This window comes from Ovis canadensis, chromosome 9 (genome assembly GCF_042477335.2).
Source record: "Ovis canadensis isolate MfBH-ARS-UI-01 breed Bighorn chromosome 9, ARS-UI_OviCan_v2, whole genome shotgun sequence".
Taxonomy (NCBI): Eukaryota; Metazoa; Chordata; class Mammalia; order Artiodactyla; family Bovidae; genus Ovis; species Ovis canadensis.
Genome location: NC_091253.1, coordinates 85,853,190 through 85,878,916, shown reverse-complemented (window position 1 = coordinate 85,878,916; position 25,727 = coordinate 85,853,190). Strand labels below are relative to the sequence as shown.

The window sequence follows — 25,727 nt, the reverse complement described above, 5'->3', positions numbered from 1 at the left end:
GGTCCATCTAGTCAAGGCTATGGTTTTTCCTGTGGTCACGTGTGGATGTGAGAGTTGGACTGTGAAGAAAGCTGAGCGCTGAAGAATTGATGCTTTTGAACTGTGGTGTTGAAGAAGACTCTTGAGCATCCCTTGGACTGCAAGGAAATCCAACCAGTCTATTCTGAAGGAGATCAGCCCTGGGATTTCTTTGGAAGGAATGATGCTAAAGGTGAAGCTCCAGTACTTTGGCCACCTCATGAGAAGAACTGACTCATTGGAAAAGACTCTGATGCTGGGAGGGATTGGGGGCAGGAGGAGAAGGGGATGACAGAGGATGAGATGGCTGGATGGCATCACTGACTCGATGGATGTGAGTCTGAGTGAACTCTGGGAGTTGGTGATGGACAGGGAGGCGTGGCATGCTGCGATTCATGGGGTCGCAAAGAGTCGAACACAACTTAGCGACTGAACTCAAATGACTGAATATCTTGAAGCTGGCAGTATTGTTGAATGAGCTAATATATTCTGATTCTTCTTTTTTTTTGGCCATGCCCCACAGCTTGTGGGATCTAGTTCACCGACTATGGCCACTGCAGGCTGTGGAAGCTCGGAATCCTAACCACTAGACCACCAGGGACTTCCATTTTTTCCCCTTTCTTTTTTTTTCTTATTGTTGATCTTTTGTGTCTGAGCAGTTTCCTCTTTGCTTGCTTCATTTTATTTTCATTTCATTTCTCTGGGCTAGAAAGATCAGCCCAGACATTTTATGATAATTGCTTCAATTTACATCATTTAGAACCGACTGTGCTGACCACTGTGTGGGTCATACCAATTAGAAGACTTAAAATACTTAAGCTCTTTAAAAATTATATTTTGTCTTTTCTCTGATAATTTTCTTCCCAACGTTTTTCCATTCTCTTTTTCTGAAATACCTATTAGTCATGTATTAGATCTACCTGTCTGACCTTACAATTGTTAATTTTTTTTCTCTTTTACTCTCTATTTTGTCTTTTTTTCCTACTTTATGGGAGATTTCCTAGATTCTATCTTCAAATATACCATGGAAGGCTCTTTTTAGGCTTTCTTTTTAGGCTCTTTTTAGGCTTTCATATTGATATTTTAATGTCTATGAGCCCTTTTTGACTCCCTGATGGTTGTTTCATTGTTTTAAATAGTATGCTGCTCACTGCCGCAGCACATATGCTAAAGCTGGAACAATGTAGAGAAGATGAGCATGGCAAGTGTACAAGGATGACAAGCAAATTCATGAAGCATTCCATAAAAAAATTTAAAAAAATAAGTAGTACGCTGTTCTTATTTCATGGATGCAATGTTTTCTCATATTTTAATTATACAATCTTTATTCCATCTTTGTACCATCTGTTTTTCTTAAAATCACTCTTTTAGTTACATTTTGGTCAAGTCTTCATTTTGGAGGCTTTTCTCAAATGTCTGACCTCTAACCTCTTATCTATATTTAAGAGTGTAGCAGAAAGAGCTCCTTAGAAAATCTCTGTATGAAGGTAGGACTTGTTGACTGATGGACTTTGTTGAAAGCAGATGTATTAGAGAATGGCCCTCTTTTTCCTTTCTTTCTTTGCTTTCTTTCATTTCTTCCTTCCTTCCTTTTCCCCTCTCTTTTCTTTCTTCTCTTTCTTCTTTTTTTCCCCACTCTCTCTTTCTTCCTGATTGGGAAACACGCACATCAGTATCTGCAGATCTTTTCTCTAAGACCTTACAATTAATCCAAAGAAAGATCTTCTGATCTCCTGCTTTGAGAAAAGGCGTGGCTGCTGGTGGGATAAGCTTGGTTCCTGGCTCACTGGGCTGGGTGGAGGAAACCAGGAGATGGTATCTCACTGATTAGCATATGGCCTTCACAAACTCTCCTTGTTATAGGTCCAGTGCCTCACTCCTGATGATTCCCTCGATACACCCAAGTCTGCAGTCTTCCTGGTTCACTTCGTCTAGAATACACTCCTGTCTCCTGCCAGAATGAGGAGGGATGGTGTTACGGGCTGAATTGTGCCCCCCACCTAAATTCATAGATTGAGGTCCTAACCCTTGGCAGTGGCATACTCCATTTTATTGCACTTCACTTTATTGGGCTTTGTGTGCATTTTTTTTTTAAACAAACAGAAGGCTTGTGGCAACCCTGCATCAGGCAAGTCTGTTGGCACCATTTTTCCAATGGCATTTGACCACTTTGTGTCTCCATGTCACATTTTCACGATTTTTGCAATATTTCAAACTTTTCAATTATTATTATATTTGCTACAGTGATGCGTGATGTGCTCTTTTAAAACTTCTATTTATTTATCTATTTGGCTGTGCTGGGTCTCGGTGCTGCGTGGGCTTTTGTCTGGTTGCAGTGAGCCAGGGCTACTCTTCCTCGAAGTGCATGGGCTTCTCACAGCAGTGGCTTCTCTTACTGCAGAGCACGGGCTCCAGGCACATGGGCTTCCATAGCTGCGGCATGGGCTCAGTAGCTGTGATTCCCAGGCTCTGGAGCAGGTTCAATAGTTGGGTGCTTGGGCTTGATTGCTCCGTGGCACGTGGGATCTTCCCAGACCAGGATCGAATCCATGCTTCTTGCATTGGCAAGTGGATTCTTTACCACTGAATTGCCAGGAAAGCCCAAAAAGTGACCTTCAATGCTACTATTGTAATTGTTATGGTGGCACCATGAACTGTGCCCATATAAGATGGCCAACTTAATTGATAAATGTGTGTGTGTTCTAATGTCTCCATTGATGGGTCATTCCCCCATCTCTCTCAGGCCCCCCTATTCCCTGAGACCCAACAATATTGTTATCAGGCCACTTAATAACCCTACAGTGGCCTCTAAGTGTCCAAATGAAAGGACAAATCACATGTGTCTCATTTTAAATTAAACCTGAAAATTATTAAGTTCAGTGAGAAAGGCATATAGAAAGCTGAGTCAAGCCAAAAGCTAGGCCTCTTGTGCCAAATAATTAGCTAAGTTGTAAATGCAAAAAAAAAAAAAAAAAAAAGAGTTCCTGAAGGAAATTAAAAGTGCTACTCCAGTGAACACAGAAATGATAAGAAAGTGAAAAACTTATTGCTGATATGAAGCAAGTTTTAGTGGTCTAGATAGATCAAACCAACCACCACATTGTCTTAAATCAAAGCCTCCTCCAGAGCAAGGCTCTGCTGCTGCTGCTGCTGCTAAATCGCTTCAGTCGTGTCCAACTCTGTGCGACCCCATAGACGGCAGCCCACCAGGCTCCACCGTCCCTGGGATTCTCCAAGCAAGAATACTGGAGTGGGTTGCCATTTCCTTCTCCAATGCATGAAAGTGAAAAGTGAAAGTGCTCTAATTCTCTTCAGTTCTGTGAAGGCTGATGGAGGTGGGGAAGCTGTAGAAGAAAAGTCTGAAGCTAGCAGAGCTGGTTCATGAGCTTTAAGGAAAGAAGCTGTCTCTGTTACATAAACGTGCAAGATGAAGCAACAAGTGCTGATGTAGAAGCTGCAGCAAGTTATACAGAAGATCTAGCTAAGATAATTATCAAAGACGGCTACATTAAACATCAAACTTTCGGTGTAGATGAAAAACCCTTATATTGGAAGAAGATGCCATCTAGAACTTTCACGGCTAGAGAGAAGTCAACAACTGGCTTCAAAGCTTCAAAGGACAGGCAAACTCTCATAAAAGAGGTTTATACAGCTGGTGACTTGACGTTGAAGTCAATGCTCATCAACCACTCTGAAAATCCTCAGGCCCTTAAGAACTATCCTAAATCTACTTTGACTGTGCTCAAGGAACAAAGAGCTTGTATGATTGCATATGTGTTTACAACATGGCTAACTGCATGTTCTAAGACTCTGTTGCAGAGAAGGCAATGGCAACCCTCTCCAGTACTCTTGCCTGGAAAATCCCATGGACGGGGGAGCCTGGTGGGCTGCTGTCTATGGGGTCGCACAGAGTCAGACATGACTGAAGCGACTTAGCAGAAGCAGCAGCAGCAGCAGCAGCAAGCCACTGTTGAGACCTACTGCTCAGATAAAAAGAGATTAATTTCAAAATATTGATGCTCACTGAAAATGCACCTGGTTACCTAAGATCTCTGATGGAGGCATACAAAGAGATGAACGTTTCATGCCTCCTAAGACGATATCCATTTTGCAGCCCATGGATCAAGGAGTCATTTCAACCTTCAAGTCTTACTAATTAAGAAATACACCGTGTAAGACTAAAGCTGCCATAGACAATAATTCTTCTCATGAATCTGGACAAAGTAAATGGAAAACCTTCAGGAAAGGATTCGTCATTCTGGATGCCATTAAAAACAGTCATTAAGAACATTAAGATGAGGTGACTCACAGAAAAAAGGTCAAAATATCAACATTAACAGGAGTTAGGAAGGACTTCTCTGATGACCCAGTGGTTAAGAATCCGCCTGTCAATGCAAGGGACAGACATGGGTTTGATCCCTGGTGAGGGGAGATCCCACATGCTGTGGAGTAACTAACCCTGTGTGCCATGACTACGGAAGCCCACACACCTAGAGGCTGTGCTCTGCAATAAGAGAAGCCACCGTGAGAAGCCTGCACACCACAGGGAAGAGTATGCCTTGCCCACCACAACTGGACAGAAGCCTGTGAGCAGCAACAGAGACCCAGCGCAGTCAAAAAACAAAATTAATTAAAAAACCAAAAAACAAAAACAGGAGTTGGGTAAAGGTTGGTTCCAACCCTCATGAATGACTTTGAGGCATTCAAGATTTCAGAGAAGGCTCTTTGACATAAATCACAGCAAGATCTTCTTTGACCTACCTCCTTGAGTAATGGAAATAAAAACAAAACTAAACAAATGGGACTTAATTAAACTTAAAAGCTTCTGCACACCAAAGGAAAATGAAAACAAATATGAACAAAATGAAAAGACAACCCTCAGAATGGAAGAAAATAATTGCAAATGAAGCAGTTGACAAAGGATTAATCTCCAAAATATACAAGTGGCTCATGCAGCTCAATATCAGAAAAACAAACAGTCTCCAATCAAAAAAATGGGCAGAAGACCTAAACAGACATTTCTCTGAAGAAGACATACAGATGTTCAACATCGCTTATTATTAGAGAAATTCAAGTCAAAACTACAATGAAATATCACCTCACATGGTCAGAATGGCCATCATCAAAAAATTTACAAACAATAAATGCTGGAGAGGATGTGGAGAAAATGGAACCCTCTTACACTGTTGGTGGGAATGTAAATTGATGTAGTCATTATGAAGAACAGTATGGAGAATCCTTAAAAAAACAGGAATAAAACTACCATATGACCCAACACTCCTACTACTGAGCATATACCCTAAAATAGCTCAGTCATGTCCGACTCTTTGCGACTGTACCCTATCAGGCTCCTGAGAAAAACCATTATTCAGAAACACACATGTATCCCAACATTCATTGCAGCATGGCCAGTACAGGGAAGTAACTTAGATGTTCATTGACAGATGAATGGATAAAGCAATTGTGGTACATATATACATTACAATATTACTCAGCCATAAAAAGGAATACATGTCAAAAAAAAAAAAAAGGAATACATTTCAGCCAGTTGAATTGAGATGGATGAACCTAGAGCCTGTTATAGAGTAAAGTCAGGAAAACAAATATCACATATTAATGCATATGTATGGAATCTAGAAAAAGTACTGATGAACCTATTTGGAGGGCAGTATGGAGATGCAGACATAGAGAACAGACTTGTGTACACAGTGGGGGAAGGAGAGGGTGGGAAGAATTGAGACAATAGCATTGAAACATATGCATTACCACATGTAAAACAGATAGCTGTTGGGAAGCTGCTATAAAACACAGGGAGCTCAATCTGGTGCTCTGTGACAACTTAGACCAGTGGGATGGGGATGGGTGGGAGGGAGGTTCAAGAGGGAGGGGATATATGTATACTTATAGCTGATTCATGTTGTTATATGGCAGAAACCAACACAACATTGTAAAGCAATTACTCTGATCAAAAACAAATTTAAAAAAAGATTTCTGTGAAGGAAATAACTGCAGATGTGCTGGAAATAGCAAGAGAATCAGAAACAGAAGGAGAACCTGAAGATGTGACTGAGTTGCTGCAATCTCATGATAAAACTTTCATGAATGCCGAGTTGCTTCTTATGGTTGAGCAAAGAAAGTGATTTCTTGAGATGGAATCTACCCCTGGTGAAGATGCTATGAAGATTGTTGAAATGACAAGGGTTTAAAATATGACAAAAACTTAGCTGGTAAAGCAATAGCAGGACTTGAGAGGATTGACTCTAGTTTTAAAGGAAGTTCTTGCTATTAAACAGTACTGCATGCTACCAAGCAATTTCTTTGGGAAAGGAAGAGTCAATTGATGTAGCAAACTTTACTCTTGTCTTATTTTAAGTCATCACAGCCACCCAAACCTTCAGCAACCACCACTCTGATTAGTCAGCAGCCATCAATACCTAGGTAAGACTCCCCACCAACAAAAAGATTACTTAATGAACGCTTAGATGATGGCTAGCATTTTAATAATAAAGTATTTTTTTAAGCAATAAATTGTGGTATTCTACATGAAAATAAACAGAGAAGATGATGGCAGCCCACTCCAGTACTCTTGCCTGGCAAATCCCATGGATGGAGGAGCCTGACAGGTTGCAGTCCATGGGCTCTTGAAGAATCAGACATGACTGAGCGACTTCACTTTCACTTTTCACTTTCATGCATTGGAGAAGGAAATGGCAATACTCCAGTGTCCTTGCCTGGAGAATCCCAGGGATGGGGGAGCCTGGTGGGCTGCCGTCTATGGGGTCACACAGAGTTGGACACGACTGAAGCGACTTAGCAGCAGTAGCAGCAGCACATGAAAATAAAAGGTACAAAACGTCTTATTTCAACATAAAAACTAAACTATTTTTTCTGGAGTACGTCTTGATCTGGGAAAAGGATAGATATGCTGGAAGAAAAAAAAAAAGAAAAGAAAAGACAACCCATTCTTTAGTCCTATGCTGTTGAGCAGCGGATGACTTCAATGAAGTATTTTTTACTTAAAAGTATGCACATTGTTTTCTTAGACATAATGCCATTGCACAATTAATAGACTACAATATAGTGTAAATGGAGCTTTTGTATGTACTGGGAAACCAAAGAATTCATGTGACTTGCATTATTGCAATATTCACTTTATTGAGGTGCTCTGGAACTAAACCTCCAATAACTCCGAGGTACGGCCTTACCTCCGAGTGTGACTGTATTTGGAGACAGGGCTTCTAAAAAGGCAATTAAGGTAAAATGGGGTCATATGGGTGGGCCCTAATTCAACATCACCAGTATCCTTATAAGAAGAGACGATTAGGACACGTGCATGTTCACAGTGAACAGGCTCTGTGAGGATAGAGCCAGTGATGGCCACCTGTAAGTCAAGCAGAGAGGCTTCAGAATGAAGCAAACCCTGCTGAAACCTTAACCTTGGACTTGTAACCTCCAGACCCGTGAGAAAATATATTTCTCTTGTTTAATCCACATGATGTGTGGTATTTTTTATGGTAGCCCTAGCTTTGCCAACAAAGGTCCGTATAGTCAAAGCTATGGTTTTTCTAGTAGCCATGTACAGATGTAAGAGTTGGACTGTAAAGAAGGCTGAGTGCCAAAAAATTGATGCTTTCAAATTATGGTGCTGGAAAAGACTCTTGAGAGTCCCTTGAACTGCAATATCAAACCAATCAATCCTCAAAGAAATCTACACTGAATATTCACTGGAAGGACTGATGCTGAAGTTGAAGCTCCAAAACTGTGGCCACCTGATGCGAAGGGCTCACTCACTGGGAAAGACCCTGATGCTGGGAAAGACTGAAGGCAGGAGGATGATGGGGGTGATGACAGAGGACGAGCTGGTTGGATGGTATCACCGATTCAATGGACATGAGTTTGAGCAAACTCTGGGAGATGGTGAAGGACAGAGGAGCCTGGCATACTATAGTCCATGGGGTCACAAAGAGTTTGACATGACTTAGTAATTGAATGACAAGCAAATTAATACAGATAGAAGCTTGATTATACCAGGGGTGGGGGGGGGGGGGCAAGGGGACCTAGAGGGTCTAACAGCTTTGAATTAAAAATGTTAATCTATTCCTCTGGTTTCAGTCCTTCCACTTGCTCCCACCTTCAATGACAATTAGAAACTTGATTTTCTATGTCTTTATGAGGTTCTATAGCCTAAACAGGCTTGATCCTGTCTACAGATGCTCTGGTTCATCTTTCTCAGTTCAGCTAAATCAGTGTCTACTCCTTTAGTCACTTTCCACTTTTTTTCCACCTTCCAAATTTTGTTATCTTGAACCATCTCATCTCCTTTCTTATTCTTCCATCAATGGGACTTCAGGAAGAAGTAGAGATAAAGATATGTATTCAATACAGTATGTTTTAACAGGACCATCTTTCTGTTGAAGAGTTACCAATGACCAGCCCAAGAAACAGAAACCTTCACTTCCCTGAAGGAGATGTGCTTACTTCAGGCTACTAGCTAAAGTCCACACTGCTAGTTTCAGAGTCTTCATGGAAGCAGTGTCAATGCAAATATACGTATCCATACAACTATGGAAAATAGAAGTGGCCCCAAACAGTAAGAAAAGTGCCATTTAAAGCTTAGTTGGTTAAGTTATATATGTCTATGTTGATTTCAAATTCAGACACCCAGGTACATTTCATTCTTTACAAGGTTACTTCTTGGGGATAAAAGCCAAACAAAAAAACAGTATTTTTATAGTGTGAAGCAACCTAGGAGATACCACCAGTCATCTACCACAGTAGATTCAATGTGCTTTAGTGGCTCTGTATATGACATTCAGTGGGTGAAAAGCAGCAAAGCAGATTCAACTGATGGTTCCTAGAAACCTGGTATTTTTAGGAACTTCTTGGAGAAGGAAATAGCAACCCACTCCAGTATTCTTGCCTGGAGAATCCCATGGACGGAGAAGCCTGGTGGGCTACAGTCCACAGGGTTGCACAGTCGGACACGACTGAGCGACTTAACTTTCACTTTCACTAACTCTGGTGGCCCAGTGATTAAAAACCATCTTTCATGTAGGGGACACAGGTTCAATCCCTGGTCTGGGAACTAAGATCCTACATACTGCAGGGCAACTAAGTCCATGTGCTGCACCTAAGACCTGATGCAGCCAAATAGATAAATATAATACATATATTAATATATATAAATTATATATATGTATATACATACGATTTAAAAACAAACTTGGTATTTCTGCCCATATGCCACAGAAGCAGCATTCTTCTCCTCACATCTCATTATAAGAGATTTAACATCGGATGGCTGTTCTTCTCACTCCCTGGAGCCTTAGGTAGTGGGTTTTAATACATCATATATCTAAACTGACTTGTCTTCACTCAGGGCACTATGGGGATGAGTTGGCTATGGGGTAGCATCTACTGATTTTTGTGGAGTCAAAACAACCGAGGGGGGAAAAAAGACATAATAAAGTAACAATTTGGTAGCAAATACTAAAGTTTTAATTTAGGAAAATGGCATTGGCCATTATAATAGATGCTAAAAATCACCATTAAAATTATAACAGAAGTAAACATTAAAATGATAATGGAAGTTTTTCTCCCCTAGAAATTTAACTAAAACTTTAATCTCATAAATGAAATAGTTTAAAAACACTAGCTTTTTCTTATCGCTAGCTTTTTACATGAGAATTTACTTTGTTGCTGCCACATAAAATGACATCAGACACTAACCTGTGCTGAAATTCCTAAAGGTATGACAAATAATGTAGGAGATCACAGGCTGTTTTTAAAAAATGCACTAACTGCTCCAATTTAGAATAACAGTCAACCATTATATAAACAGTCACTAGATTAGGAATAAAATAATCCAGACAGGTAAAATCGACTGCCTACCCCATGGTTGCTACATGTTGCTGGAAAACTCCAAATTCAGCATAATTTACAATGATGGCTTTCAATGGCTGCTGAGGTGCTACTTCCTCCAATCAGCATTTGGTACTGATGTGTTTCAAACTCTAACCTGCATCAGAATCACCTGGAGGACTTGCTAGACACACAGACTGCTGTCCACCTCCATGAGTTTCTTGAGGCCTGGGGTGAGTCGGTGAATTTGCATTTTTCACAAGCTCCCAGGTAATCTGATGTTGATGGTCCATCCAGGGACCACACATTGGGAATGACTGCTGCACTTAAGAGTTTATGGAGAAAGATGTTTGAGAAAGAGAGAGAAGTACATTCTCATGTTGGGTGTGGCAAGGTTTCAGAGTCACTTAGAACTATTTTGCCAACAGAATCAAAGCAATTGGGTAACCTGAGGCTTCCTTGGTGGCTCACTGTAAAGAATCTGCCTGCCAATGCAGGAGACATGGGTTTGATCCCTGGTCTTGGAAGATTCCACATGCTTTGAAGCAACTAAGCCCGAGCACCACAACTTGAGCCTGTACTCCAGAGCCCAGGAACCGCAGCTACTGAGCCCACACATGGGAATTACTGAAGCCCGTGTGCCCTAGAGCCTGTGTTCCTCCACAAGAGAAGCCACCGCAGTGAGAAGCCCAAGCACCGCAGCAAAGAGTAGACAGCCCCCAGCCCAACCCCTGCAACTAGAAAAATCCCGTGCAGCAATGAAGGCCCAGCACAGTTAAAAATAAGTAAATAAATAAATAGTATACATATGGCTGAGTCCCTCCACTGTTCACCTGAAACTATCACAACATTGTTAATACCCCAATGTTAATACAAAATAAAAAGTTTAAAAAGAAATAAAAATTAAAAAAAAAACCCTTCAATTGGGTAACAGAGTTAACTTCATGGTTGATGATTTTAAATTGTTCACGAGGACCTTCTCCTTCATGAATCTAACCAAACAATATAGCAGTAGGTAGTCAAACAGGGCATACTAAGCAATGCAGTCAAGGCTGAGTTGTTAGATATTGGTGAGAAAGAAAGGAATCTTGGGCACCACTGATCAAGAAAAGGCATGGTTGGCTCATAAATTCTAGTTTTGTTTGCACAAACAAATTTGGGACAGTTTGGTAAAAGTTCTTTTGACATGGATGGTTTTGGAAATGGCTTCAGATTAAAGATGGCAGATGGACCCATACTTGTTTATGTTCATTGTCTCCTGAAAAGGACAGTAAAGGAAAGTAAGAGGATAAATTCACAGGGACAAAGAGGATGGAGGTGGAGTCATCTGCAAAAGATCTGTCTCAACACAATTCTGGAAGATGGGGATGAACGGAAGAGTGGAAATTGGTTTAACAGAATGTCAGAAGCTACTCTAATGACATCCTAGAGGTCAGTATAGAAACAGCCCAAGAGATTCTTCTATAAAACATCGGATTAGGCCGGGTCTTGGAGATGCCAGAAATCATGAGAGAGATGCTGAGGAGAGGGCGCAGGATCTCAGAAGTGAGAGGGAGGCGAGAGGCTGAGTGAGCGAGTGTGGATATTTGGGCTTGTTAGAGCCTCAGGTCCCCTGTCCCACTTCTTGCAGCCAGGTGATTACAGTGACGGTGGGAAATACAGGAGAGAGGCTTGTACATCCGGCAGAAAGAAGGGCAGGAGTAAAATACCTACAGGAAAGAAAGAAGCTGCATGCTGAGCAGTGACTGCTCTGGATCTCTTCTGACCTGTTCTGAGAATACCAGCAGCCAGGTGAATGTACCCTCAGTCAAGGGATGGCAGATATTTCTCTTGAGATGCTGAAGAGCCCACCAGAAAAGACATCTCATTTATGATATTTGGGGAATCTTCCTAAGGAAAGATGAACTTTTAACATGACAGAGAAATGGGGCTCTTACTCTGGAGATGACGGATTGTTCCAAGATGACAACTGAGTAGCAGGTCCAGAGGGGAACTCATCTCCATTGGAACAAAAGGGCAGTGGACTTTCGGAAGGATGTTTGGGGGTGTTGGGGGTAGGATTGATTGATCATTTGAAAAATAAATGTGACAGTCATTTGATAGACATGTAGAAAAAAAATATCAGACCGGAAACATCACAAACTAAGTAAATAGATAAAAGCTTGTTTTAAAAATAAGAAGACAAGCATAGTACAGTAGCTGGTTCTGTTGTGACTAGTATTTGCACACTCACTGACTACTTGCTGTGCCTAAGCTGTGAAAGAGATACATTGGAAAATGGTGGAAGATGAAACTGGACAGGGTTTGAAAGAGCTAAGTCCTTATCTAAGGCAACAGGTGGTCAAAGCACCTGTTATCAAAATTGATAAATCAAGGGATAGCTGTGTAAATTACTAGAAATAGGAAGGTAATGACAGAATAGACAGCTAAAAGTGGAATTTGGTAGCCTCTAGACAGGAGGTTAAGAAGGTACATGAAAGTAGGTATTGCATTACCTTAAAGTATTGTATTATCTTAAAAAAGATAGTGTGTATGCTTATACTGTATTTAAAAAGAAAAAAAAATCCTGAAATTCATTTGTTGAGAATGAAACATGGAGCAGCCAAACCTTGCCTCATGATATCATATGCAGGAAATATATGATCCATACAGATTAAAATGGAAGTTGTTTCATCTCTGCCAACATAGTAATAACTCGAAATAAATTATGATAAAATTTCCATGCCCTCTTTATTTCTACAATTAATATGCATGGGCTACATTACTGTCAGAATTTACACAAGTACTCATTGGAAGGATTGGTTATAAATTACAGGTTTGCAAATTCGCTGCTTTCAACCAGGGGCAACAAAACTGCAAAAAGTCAGTTTCATCCTGAATTGTTTCCGTAGCAACCATATTAAGCTGGAAGGATAAAGCACCTTTGTAGTTGCTGCCTCTATTGAATTACAATGTAAATGTTGATGCCTGCCTGGAAACGTCAAATGACAATAGGTTTATGGAAAGGATTCAGTGGTTTGCAGCTCTGCAATCCTGGGCTGCAGAATTGAGATGGAAGAGTTGCGCTTGAGCCATTTGACTGTTCAACCAAATTTCTTCATCCCGTCAAAACCAGCCACTCCCTACCCGCCGAGGTCAAGAAAGGATGCTGTTGCTGCTGTTCGGTCGCTAAGTCGTGTCTGCTTATCTATTTATAAGTCTAGCCGTCTACCATATCTTTTACACATTGGGACATGACATGTTGTTTGTTGTGGATAAGAATGTTAAAAATGCAATTACGTAACAGACTTGGCGATCTTTGCGCTTTTCGACCCCTCGGAGCACAACGTAAACTTCAGTCCCGTACTTTTCCGACACTGTCCAACCTGTCCTCTTAATGTGGATATTAAAAGCCTCGTGGTTGTGCTGCGCATTTGATTCCGGTTGGCTTGGGACACCTGAGTTCAGCTCTCCTTAGTCCTTCCGTTCGACCCACAATCCCTAGTGGTTGCAGGTGTTGGGTTGTATTTTTTTCCTGGTTAACTTCTCTCCTTCAAGGTCCCCCAACCCCTCACCCTAGGCCGGCCTCCGGGAAGAAGGGAAACAGCACGAAGTCTGCTCCAAGCACCGACCCTCAGCTCCCACGGCCCGCCGCTGGGCCGCAAGCGTGCCGCCGCTCCACTCAGGTAAACTTCGGAGTGAGTTACCTGCACTTGGAGAAGGGCCTTACCTGAGCACGCCTCTGCCAATGGCAGCTCACCTGAGGGAGCCCCGCAGCCAATCACCGCGCAGCTCGTCCCTCGGGCTCGTACCCTTTAGTGAAAGAATTCAGCTCCTTGCGAGAAAGTTACCTGTGGCCGCCCAAGTCCGCCACTTTCTGCTCTGTGGCTGCCCATTGCCACCATTCGGGAGGGACTCCGCGCCGCCCGGCCGCCTCCGAGCTCGGGCCCCATGTGAGGGGGCCCCCCCCTTATCCCACCTTTCCGGCTAGGTGAGGGCGCGAGCGGGCGAGCGAGCGAGAGTGGTGAGGGGGGACGGAAAAGCAGAATTACCTGTAGCTCTTGTTCTGCCATCTCGGGCGCTCTCACACACCTTCACCTGCACAGACTTGAAAGTCCAGTTTCACCAGAGGCTGAGGCTCCAGGAAAAGGGGAGCGAGTTCATTGGATCAAACATGTCACAAGAGTCGGACAAGTAAGTGGATCACACGCGCCGGCTGCTGCTACTACCACTTTGGGCTGATGGCAACTGGTTTGTTATTTTTTTTTTTTAAGTTGCTATTGTTGGTATTTTTTTTTTCTTTCTTTTTCTTTTTGGTGTATCCAGACTTTTCCAGATTATGTTTCTACCCTGGTTAAGGGGAGAAACCCTGCAAGAATGTGAATGTTTAATATCCCCTTTGGGCCTTGATAGTAAAAATAGGTTTTCCTCTTTCCTTCCTCCCTTTACGAATGATCTCAGCCCCGGTCTCCCAGGACGAATCCTTGGATATTGGCAGAGGTTTCGGTAGAAGGGGGCGGGAGGCCTCTTATTCCCCTTCTGTTTTAGTCGCTCCCACCGCTTCGGGCTCCCAGGGCCATTTGGAAAATTCAGCTGCGTTCCTTCGATTTGCCCAAAGGGCCTGCTGGAAAAGCGGGTCTTGGCGGCTTTTGTGTGAGCGCAACAAAGAGCCTTTATCCTGAAAGCAGAAACGGCCATCTTCCCGCACCGGGCCGGACGGTGTGCGTGTGTGCGCCCCCGACGGGAGGCCAGACGCCGGCCGGCCGCGGTCTCGGGGGCCACGGGCGCCAAACCCACCCGCGTCCCCGGGCCTCCCCGCCCCTCCTGCCCGCCCCCGCATTGTTTGGCCACCTTACGCAGGTGCGGGAGGACGGGGGCCTTTCGGAAACGAGGGGGATCGACTTGAGGCCAGAGTTTGTGCCACGGTTGGGCGCGAAGGGGCGCGTGCGACTTAGGGAGTCCCCTCCACGCCCGGCAGGCCTCCGCCGCCCCGACGGCCGGGGCGCCGCGCGCTGGAGGCCGCCACCTCGGGCGTGGCTAGCGGGACGGCGCGAGTGCGCCTGGCCTCCCCGGGGGACTGTCGCCGAAAAGGCGGGGGGCCCGGCTTCCCGCGCCTCCTAAGGCCAGCTGGGGGGAGCGTCCGCCCCGTCCGGGACTGGAACTGGAGACGCGCCGGGTCACGGCGGCCGGAGCCGCGGGGCGCCGGGCCCCGGTCCAGTCTCGTCCGGGCGGCCTCCCAGCAGGCCTGGCCCCCGCCTCCGGGCCGGCTTTGTGCAGGCTGGGGGAGGTGGGGCCGAGGGCGGGAGCGAGGGGGAGCCGGAGGTGGGTCCCGCGGCCTTTCCTGGGATTCGGTGGCGACACTCCCTTCCCCCTCCTGTCGGGCGCGTCCCCGGCTGGGAACGGGCTGCGTCCTATTGGAGTGCATAGGGGCCACCTTCCCGCCTTGCCCGGTCGTTTTATCTCGGCGGTGTGGCCACCTCAAGGAGACCTTCCTCAGGGCGCTTCTCCTGGCAAGGTGGCCCTGGACCTTCTCGGATTGAGGGACCTTGACTGGGGAGCGCGAATGCCCCGCGGACCTATCGAGGGATGGAGGGGACCGTCCGCAAAGTTAAGCCCCGGGTAGGGTAGGCGTAGTTAACATCACAGGCTAGCATATTTAAAAAAAACAAAACTAGGTATTAGTACCACTTTACTCATTAGTGAAAAATAAGCTGCTGCGACTACATACACCGGAGGGTTGGACCTAGTTGCAAACGATGAGAAGAGGGCGGGAGAAGGGTAGGACCGGGGTAGTGATTGAGTGTATTCTCGTTTCCTCCCCCTAAATTCTCTCTAACCTTTAAGAACTCACTACTCTGAGTTTGAAAACTTCAGTAACCAAAAGCCGAGATGGCAGCAGGGTTTTTTGTTTGTTTTCATCTTCTTGTCAAAAACGGTCGCAAATCTAGTGAATATTGGATAAGACTTACTGTAATTCCTTAATTAAATCATATAAAGTTGGTCGCACCCCTTTGTTTTGTGATACAACGGGACTCAAAGGAATTTAGGGTGAAATCAGATGGGCTTATATTTTAACCGGTTGTACTTAGCACCAATAAAGATAATTTATTTAGTGTTGAAGATAAGTTCTAATATAGTCAATAATGTTGTGTTAACTTTGGTGACGGACAGGAACTACATTTATTGTTCGGATAATTTTGTAACGTATTAGTCCACAGGCTTCCCAGGTGGCTCAGTGGTAAAGTGTCCCGGTGCCCATGCAGGAGACTCAGGAGACATGGGTTCAATCCCTAGGTAGGGAAGATCTTCTGAAGGAGGAAATGGCAACCCGCTCCAATTTTCTTGCCTGTAAAATTCTATGGACAGAGGAGCCTGATGGGCTGCAGTCCATGGAGTGGCAAAGATACAACTTAGCCACTGAGTGTGCAGTATGTAGACATCAAATCACTGCGTTGTGTGCTTGAAACTAATACCATATTGACTGTGAATTATATGTCAATTAAAAATAAATTTAAAGAATAAGTTCAGAACACTAGCAATCTAGTCTATCGCTGTGATACATTACCAAATTTCTATGGAAAAAACTATCTAGGGTTATATATACTTACATTTAATGAAAGTAACTTTTATCTAGTCATGTTTTCCAAGACTTCATTTTGTTTCCGGGGAAAAGAAATACTAACAGTACCCCAAAGAGACTGTTGAACCCCATTCGCCTCTCTTTGCTGGGACTATGGAGAAATGCTTGACATTAAAAAATGATCTTTGGATCGTTTTTGCAGATTCTAGCCTAGTTTTCTTAATGTTAATATTCTAATGGAGGGCTGTCAGGATGGGTCTAGGTTTTTATGAGCTTGAAGCTTATGCAATTGTGTGTGTTAGGTGGAGTAGGGGTGAGGTCTCAAAAGAAAAAAAAAAAAAACAACCCACACACATTAGCCTGTTTTCTGGAGGTTCCTGCCAGAACAAACGGGGATCCTGAAGCTTGAACTTGATCAGCTTCACGGTAAATCTGTGTAGGAGGCCTGTCTGTATTTTCTGGAACTAACCTGAAAGAATACACACAGGATTTTTTTTTTTTTTCTATAAACCCATCAAAGTGTAGGTAAGCTTTTGGATAGCACAGGAAGATAATTCCAGTTAGCAAGTCTGGACTGAAGTAGCATCATCTTTTTTATAGCTGTGAACTTTTCAGATGCAAACGATCTACTTTTTATGTTCTGCAATGTTGATGCTATCGCTATTTAAAACAAAGTATTTTTAGGACAGTTTGTCTTTGTACATATTTAAAATTTTTCTACTCCCCCTTTCTAACATTTTATGAAGATTTATGGTCTTTGTCAACAACCATGTATGTTCTAGCAGCAGAGTGATGGATTTAGAAACTTTTACATTACTGCCAAAATATTCAGAATATATATGATTTGAAACTCACAGGTGTTTTTCATTACCTATATGTGTTTTCTGATTACTTACTATTTGCAACACATTCAGATAAGTATATAGGAGAATAAAAAGATGCATAATGTGGGCTATGTCCTCAAGGGACTTTCACAATCCAGCAGAAGATGAGACTTGAACAGATATTATAAAAGTCCCCCTTCTCTCTACCCACCCCACTTTAGCTTTAGGGCAATTACCTTTAGTCTTTCGGTGCATTTTATCTAGGGAGTCCGGCCATAATTCTAGAAAGAAAAATAAATTTATAGATGCCTTATGTGGGTGGGTAATCTTTCAATTAATGGAGTGAAACATTTTAATTAATCTTTCTACCTAGATAGCATATTCAAAAGCAGAGACATTACTTTGCCAACAAAAGTCCGTCAAGTCAAGGCTATGGTTTTTCCAGTAGTCATGTGTGGATGTGAGAGTTGGACTGTGAAGAAAGCTGAGCGCTGGAGAACTGATGCTTTTGAACTGTGGTGTTGGAGAAGACTCTTGAGAGTCCCTTGGACTGCAAGGAGATCCAACCAGTCCATCCTAAAGGGGATCAGTCCTGGGTGTTCTTTGGAAGGAATGATGCTAAAGCTGAAACTCCAGTACTTTGGCCACCTCATGCGAAGAGTTGTCTCACTGGAAAAGACTGATGCTGGGAGGGATTGGAGGCAGGAGAAGGGGATGACAGAGGATGAGATGGCTGGATGGCATCACCGACTCGATGGACGTGAGTCTGAGTGAACTCCGGGAGTTGGTGATGGACAGGGAGGCGTGGCGTTCTGCGATTCATGGGGTCACAAAGAGTCGGACAGGACTGAGCGACTGAACTGACTGACTGACTGACTCTTTGGTTTTATAAATGTATATGTTCCTATTTGGCTATATACTTTTTTTTTGACCATGCCATAGGGCTTGCAGGATCTTAGTTCCCTGACTAGGGATAGAACCTGGGCAAGGGCAGTGACAATGCAGAGTCCTAACCACTGGATTGCGAGGGAATTCCCTAAAATATCTTTTAAGATCACAAACACCAAGTTAACCATATCTTCCTCAAAGCACTATAAATACCCACTCATTTATTCAACAAATATATCTTGAGTGCCACTATATACTGAACAATGCCATTGATCCTGGCATTGAGATTCATTAGCAAATAGAACAAACTCCTTGCCATCATGGTGCTACCATTGTAGTGCCAGGAAACAGAGGAAATCTATAAAGAAGTAAATATATAACAAGTTAGACGATGATAAACGCTACAAAGGAAAGCAAAGCAGGCTAAAGGGATTGCAAATAATGGGAATTATGTTATATAAGGTGGTCAGGGATGGCCTTTCTGATGAGATGACTTTTGAGCAGATAGCTGAAATGAGGGCTCAAGCACCGAAGATACTTGGGATAAGAGTGTTACAGGCAGATGGGAGAGCAAGTGCAAAGGCCCTGAGGCAGGAGAGTGCTTAGCATATTCTAGGATCAGAAAGGAGACCAGTGTGGGTGAGTCAGAGATGTAGACAGACAGCGGTCCCATTAAATAAACTAACATAATCAACTCCTTACTTAATAGTCCAGACACTTGTACACTCAAAACCAGACAACACTATACTTATAAATGGTCGTGGCAGTCAAGGGGGTAGTAAATAAAGAATTAGCCAATAGTGTCAAGTCTTGTTTCTTTCCTCAGATATCACTAGTTTAATGGCTAGAGTCCATTCCCTGCAATGGATTAAATCTTGCACATGTCTTAATTTAGGGATGAAAAAATGTATACGTTCTGGATGACCCCAGGGAATTAGAACTGAAGGAGAGGGTCCTGCATGGTATTGCTCTGACATTCCTGTCTAAACCTCGTATTTTAAGCTACCACCCGTCCTGGCTATCTCAACCCTAAACTGTGTATGTGTGTTAGTCATTTATTTGTGTCCAACTCTTTGTGACCCTCTGGACTGTAGCCCGCCAGGGTCCTCTGTCTGTGGGATTCTCCAGGCAAGAGTACTGGAGTGGATTGCCATTTCCTTCTCCGGGGAATCTTCCTGAGCCAGGGACTGAACCCTGGTCTCCTGCATTGCAGGCAGATTTCTTACCATCTGTGCTATAGAGGAGTCCCAACCCTAAAGTAACCTCCAGCGAAATAAGGCCTGCCCTTTCTCTTGCCCTCATTCAATTTCTGCAAGCCTGTATCTGTCAGAAAACAGACTGGTCCACTGTGTTCTGAAGTGAGACACTGCAAACAGTGTGCTTTCCTTAGTTTTGCATCTTCGGTGAAATAAACCAATATACAGGCAAAATTAACCTACCTGAAAAATAAGAAACTGCTAGACAATAACACAAAAGTCTAGATTGATTGGGGAAAAAAGGTTGAAGATAATCATGTATGTGCTTAGTAACAGGAATGTCCGTAGGAATTCTTTAAATCACTGCAAACTCATCTGATCACAAAAATATCACCTGAGGCACTTGGTGAAACTACATTCCATGTGCCCCACCCCAGAGCTGTGGGGAGAGGGGCCAGGGCATCTACACTGGATTATTTAACAAACTAATGCTTTAGTGAATACTTTAATAAATTCGATTCATAAGCAACTTTTCAGGTGTATATTCGCTTATGTGAAATGAAGTCTGTCGGCTTTGTTTTACCTTCAGTATTACTGCTTCTAAATGATTAGCTTCTAACATTTTAACTTGGGTTTAAGAGTTTTTTGGAGAAGGAAATGGCAACCCACTCCAGTATTCTTGCCTGGAAAATCCCATGGATGGAGGAGCCTGTGTAGGCTACAGTCCATGGGGTCGCAGAGTTAGACATGACTGAGTGACTTCTCTTTCTTTCTCTTTTCTAAGAGTTCTTCATTAAGAGTTCTTAGGCCTTCTCTCAATGTCATTCACTTTCATTGTTTTGCTGAGCTGTCCCTTCTGGAAGAATGGGACCCTTTTGACAGGTCATACATTTCCAGATCTGCTAAACACCTGATTTGGAGTGATGTCACCCCACGGGGTCTTCTGCCAGGCCCAGAGCTGAAAGGTCAAGCTCAGATTTTAGGCTGGATCCCACTCACTAGGGAGCTGAGTTGGAGTTAGAAGGCCAACCTCATTCTTCCATAATTTCACATTACAGCATAAAATTGGTGTTCATTTTTCTGGGCATAGTTATTTTGTTAAAATTAGGTCTGTTTTATAGCACAAAGTCAAAGATAACAAGTTCTGATCTGTATGATCTGATGTTGGTCCTTGGTGAAATATTTAATGGGATGGTGGCTGCAGTTTCATTTCTAGGGCTGCTTTAAGTATTTAAGTAGGCTGCTTTAAGATGGTAGCTTTAAGTATTACCTTGATAAGATGGCACTAGGCCCTCTGTTGATCTGTAATTAGATCCTATTTTAAACTGACTGCAGAGACTAGGTCACTCAAATGTACCCAGTGCCATCTGATTTAAAGGAGGATTAAAAGTCAGTGCTAGAGCAGTGCTGAAGAGCTGTATCTAGCAATTTGTACTATATTCTGCAAAATCAAAAAGAGAATTTAAACATATAGCCAAGTAAGTCAAACATACATAGAAACATTTATGCACAAACACAAAGAACCCCACAAAGTATTTGTTTAAAATCTACAGATACTTTAAACAAGATTATTATTTTGATGTTAGGTTATTAAAACTAGTTGTTAAGAAGTCCTAGGTAACTCAAACAAATGCTTTGGTTCCTCTCTGTGACTTTGATACAACTAGGCATACATTTCAGGTTAAAAAATAAACAATTTGGTTAAATAGTATTTTCCCTCTTATTTCATCCTGAATCTGACACAATATTTTTTCCCCATTTTTCCCTCCTTTGCTCCCTTCTTGGTCTGTCTCCTGATGCCACTTTCCTGATTTTTTTTTTTTTTTTGTGATAGGAATTGTCACATGCATGTCTTCTGTGCAGAGAGATAAATATGAATCTGATTTTAAACGTTCCTTTAGTCAGTGAACTTTGATGTGTTCTTTTAGCCTTGTAAGCATCAGCAGACCATCCTTGTTACCTGAGCCAAGAGTTAAGATGATGGCTGTAGATGATGCCACCCAATCTAGTTCAAGTCAACTGAGTTTAACCTTGGGAAATGTTTACTTTTAACTTCTTCTTAGTTTAAGGCAAGCCTTGTCCTAGAGTCCTAACTCATGATCCCTGCCATTCACTTTGGGGTGTGTACACTCTTCCTTTTCAAAAGGTATTCAAGGATTCCTGCTCAATTATAAAAACATTAGGTCTAAGCTGAAACAGGGTAGTGATTGGTTTGGCAAACGTGTCCAGGAAAAATTCCTTAGCGAGCAGCAACAGGCTGAATAGGAATTTCTGCTTCGGGCCACGAGGATGAGTGGGTTGCTTAGTAACAACAACATATACGTAGGAGTCCCTCAGACAGCTTCACAAGTCTTCAAATTTAGGCCTCCAAGATTCAGATTCATTCTCCCCATCATGTGCCCTGTGTATTTCCATCCACTAAAGTAGCCCTTAGTTCCATTTTATTTATTTATCTGTCCATCCATCCATCCTATATCCATCCATCACCAGAAAATTACATTTTGTGCCATGTCTTTTAATGGTCTATGGTAAAAAGGACTGGAGTATAAAGGGGCAGGTTGGATAGAAACAGAAAGTACCACCTTGGGGATTTACCCCCACATCCCACCCCCATTTATATTGGGAAAAGAATTAAGTGTTTTAGCTTGATGTATTCTGGGGAGTAACAGGATTAAAGTAATATTATTTTTAAAAGCATATTTTGATTTATTACTTAAAATACCCACCAAACAAACATTTTTTGAGTGCTATGGAAGGCACTAAAAAAGCTGGTGCATTTCAGCGGATTTTGATGTACATTTTGACAATCTGTTGGGGTTATGGAGATTGACCATGTATTTGAAATGGGCATTCAGCAGAAAGCCATCGCTGCCTGTGGCGATGAAGAGGCTTTATTTTACTTTGTAATGAACAGGGCAGTGAACTTTGTGGGGTGCACTTTTAAAGTGATCTGACTTCACATTCACTCCCAAGGAAATGCTTCCTTTACAAGTGTGAATGCAGACACCCTCCAGAGCAGAAAAGGACAGCAAGATTCGCCTGTTGCTTCTTTTTATTTTGATGCCTGCCTTTCTTCCCAGTGCTGAATGTATATGTATAACAACCCTCCTTCCCCAGAGTCTCTTTTTTTAAGACTCCTGAGTTTAGATCGAGATTTTAGAAAAGGGGGAAAGGTTGAAGTGAAGGGGAGAAGAATGGAGAAAAGAGAGGAAGAAAAAAGGAGCAGAAGGAAACCGTGCTTTAGCCGCTACTGAGCTGCAGGCTTTTCTCAGTAGATGAGAGTTGCCTGGCTCAGCCTGCAGAGCTGGGGTCTAGGAGAAGATGACCAAGTGCTGTTTGTCTTCCTGGGCAAGTGATTCTTACTTGATGCCTTGAATCTGAGGTCTAGGATGAACCTTCCAGATCTTACAGGTGAACCTTCCAGACCTTATAGGATGAACCATCCAGGTCTATGAGTACCCAAGTGTAGGATTTGGAGCTAAAAGTTTGGTTTGAAGATAAAAGAGCCTTAATTCTTTCTTGAGTGTTGCATACCAGTGTTGTAAGAATTGAAAATCTGAGGTTTTGATAAATTAAAAAAATACACTGCTTTTTATGGGTAGGGAGATTGAGAACAGGGGAGGTGTCGCCTATTTGCTTCTTAAAATATGAACATGACTGTATGAAATACCTAGTTAAGATTTCGACAGCGTTTCTGTTAGAACACTTTCCTTCCCACACTCACCCCAAATCATTGGTTTTGGTTCTCAGTTCAGTGAGCCTCAGAAAATAACTGCTTTCTGTACTTCTTGGATCTAACTTTTCAAAGAAGCAAGGAACAAAGGTAGCTTTAGCCTCTTTCCTGTATTGCCAGTAAGATAATTAACATAAGATCAGAGGGTTCTTCTTTCATTATTTTTCACCTGTAAAATGAAGTTGAACTAAATGATCTCTGAGGATAATCACTTACTCCAACATTCTGCGGGTTTCATTTTTTCCCTTCCAGAGGGGTCTGGGCTGCTGGCAGCTCACAGAAAGATGACGTTAACAAGATAGGAGAGGACCCAGCACAGTGGGACCTGCTTCTGTTCCCATGCCCTCCCCCACTCAATCATTTTATTTTAGCAAAATAAAAGGTGGTTTAAGATGACAAACAGACTTCTGGCAGGCAGGAGAAATTCAGAGAGCCACGCGGAATTCAGAAGGGCAGCTAGGCTGTGAGATCAGTGGTTTACCAAGTGGACCCCTGAACAGCCTCAATGGGCAGGTACAAGAAAATCAGATAAAAAGCGCTGGTAGTTTCTCGGAGAACTCTCTTGCCAGAGAGCGCCCAGGAAGTGGTGTATTCTGTGCAGGCTCGTGGAGTGAGAGGTAATGTTGGAATGCACAGGACACTGAATAAAATTTAGTAAATTGCAAACAGCAGCAAAAAGGACAAAGGGGTCTCCTCTTTGCTCTTCCTGCCCTTTCCTCTCCTCCCCATCCTCCTCCTCCCTCACCCCTCCTCCCCCCCTCCCCCCCCCCCGCCCCCACTTCCTGATTCCTCCTCCTCTTAATAAGACATAATTCAGGGAAACCCATTGTCAACCAGATTGCCAAACCAGTGGTTTGATAAGAGTTCAGAAAAGGTATTAAATAATATACGGACAAGAATAGCACCTGCAGTTTCTCCTCGATTATAAGACAATATATTATTTCACTCCAGGGCACACAAATGACTATTCATTTAGGTCAGGAATAAAATCTCCTTTTCTGGTATCCTATTGTGTTATAAGATTTAAAAGTCTCTGAAGTTCATTGTCTCTGAAGCCAGTATTGGTACCAAGACAAAATGGACTATAGCCCCTGGAAGATTCTCAGGGTGGAGGACTTCTGATAGGTTATAAGGCCCTGTGAATACATTTATGCTTCTTGTGAAGACCACGGTTTTTAGCTGTTTTGGCATCTTGGTGGCTAGTTTTAAAACTATGTCTATCTTATACATAGTTTTGAAAACATTTTTCAAAAGAACACATGTCGCAATGGAAATATGGTCCATAACCATGAGTAGACAGTTCACAAAAGCTACAAGCAGTTAATAAGCAGATGAAATAATATTTAGCTTATTAATAATCCAAGAAATACAGATGATAGAACAGGGAAGCTCGAGGTTTCCCTGTCAAATGGGCCAAGATTAACAAAATTGGGTTTGAGTGAAATACATTTCTAGGAGGATTATAAATTATTACAAACTTTGTGAGACAGTTTGGTTAAAGTGGTTGAAATGGGGCTATCTTTTGACATCTGAACTCCGGTTTTAGGGCTTTATTTTAAAGATGTAATCAAGGATATTAATTGTAGAAATATTTAAAAAGAAATATTTTCCTGAAAAATCAGGAAAGCTCCAAGTGTCCAGGTACAGAGGATTGGTTTAAATCCTCTGCTTGGACATGTTAAGCATTATAAATCATGTTATGGAAAAATATTTAATAACGGAAAAAAATGTCATGGTGTATTATGTTAGAATGTTTACAGGGTTAGAAAACAAAATATAGTAATAAAACCACAATAGGTTAACAGTGGTTTGCTCTCTGCATGGAGAAATTACAGACACTTCCGTGTCTTATTTGTGCTTCTCTGTATTTTTCTAGTTTGCAAAAAGTGAGCTTGTACTGTTTTTGTAATTAAAGAGACCCGTTTAAAGGTTCTTTCTAAAGAATAGTCATTTGGCCATACAGACGTGTAAAAATAGCACACACATACCCTAAATAAAAGGGGAGAGAGAGTCAGCTTGCTTAGCTGTTGCAGGTAGAATTCATCCGCTCCCTCCCTCCTATCCAAGCATGCCGCTCTACTCATCACGGCTGGTACGCCACGTGTGTCTTGCACTATGCCTCACTCACCTGGACATTTTTGGGTTGGTCTCAACAACCCTGTCTCTTTGGGTTGGCCCAATTATCAAGTCCAACTGTTTTTCAAAACAGCACAAATAGGTGTGGGAGTTTCCAACCTCTGTGTAACTTGGAGCTGGGGGGGTCGAGGGTGACTAAGCAGAAGAGAAACGTTTTCATCTACTCAGTAGGCTGCCTGCGCGCCTGCGCAGTTTCCCTTGGAGGAAATTCTCTGTGGGCGGGGCTGCCTTCCAGGCCTTCTCAGACCTCACTGAGTGCGTGTTCTTGGGAGCGACTCGGTGGTGGGTCCGGGTGTATGTAATCTTTTGCAGGAATAAAGAGAACCCAGAATATGACTTCCTTTGAAAACAAAAGGTAGATGTAGGCACGGTTGAGTTTTCATTAATTTTTTTTTTAACAGCAACTTACTTTTTCCATAACATAGACTTGCTTTTTCCCTGGAGGGCCGAGCCTGTGACTCATCTACCTGCTTCTACAAGCTGGTTCATAGATCATGCCAGACGCGAGCTGG

The 25,727-nt window shown here is 42.7% G+C and overlaps 1 protein-coding gene, 1 long non-coding RNA gene and 2 other non-coding genes across 6 annotated transcripts in view; 3 read left to right on the top strand and 1 right to left on the bottom strand.

The window, feature by feature from the left end:
• Nucleotides 1-13,972, bottom strand: part of LOC138445930 (uncharacterized) — a 35,242-nt gene extending 21,270 nt beyond the window's left edge. The window contains exon 1 of the long non-coding RNA XR_011259053.1: nt 13,911-13,972. This is a non-coding gene — a long non-coding RNA (uncharacterized lncRNA). The remainder of the gene's footprint in view (nt 1-13,910) is intronic.
• Nucleotides 1,162-1,268, top strand: LOC138446367 (U6 spliceosomal RNA). Its single transcript, XR_011259302.1, has one exon. It is a non-coding gene; the product is annotated as a U6 spliceosomal RNA (small nuclear RNA).
• On the top strand, nt 9,314-9,460 carry LOC138446335 (small nucleolar RNA SNORA79). Its single transcript, XR_011259275.1, has one exon. It is a non-coding gene; the product is annotated as a small nucleolar RNA SNORA79 (small nucleolar RNA).
• Nucleotides 13,684-25,727, top strand: part of GRHL2 (grainyhead like transcription factor 2) — a 169,360-nt gene continuing 157,316 nt past the window's right edge. For 2 of the 3 annotated variants that reach the window (XM_069600432.1, XM_069600431.1), the window contains exon 1: nt 13,699-14,052. In XM_069600432.1, the coding sequence (XP_069456533.1) occupies nt 14,033-14,052 (20 nt within the window). In that variant the 5' untranslated portion in view covers nt 13,699-14,032. Of the gene's footprint in view, nt 14,053-25,727 lie in introns of all 3 variants that reach the window. The other variant, XM_069600433.1, reaches the window with a different exon arrangement.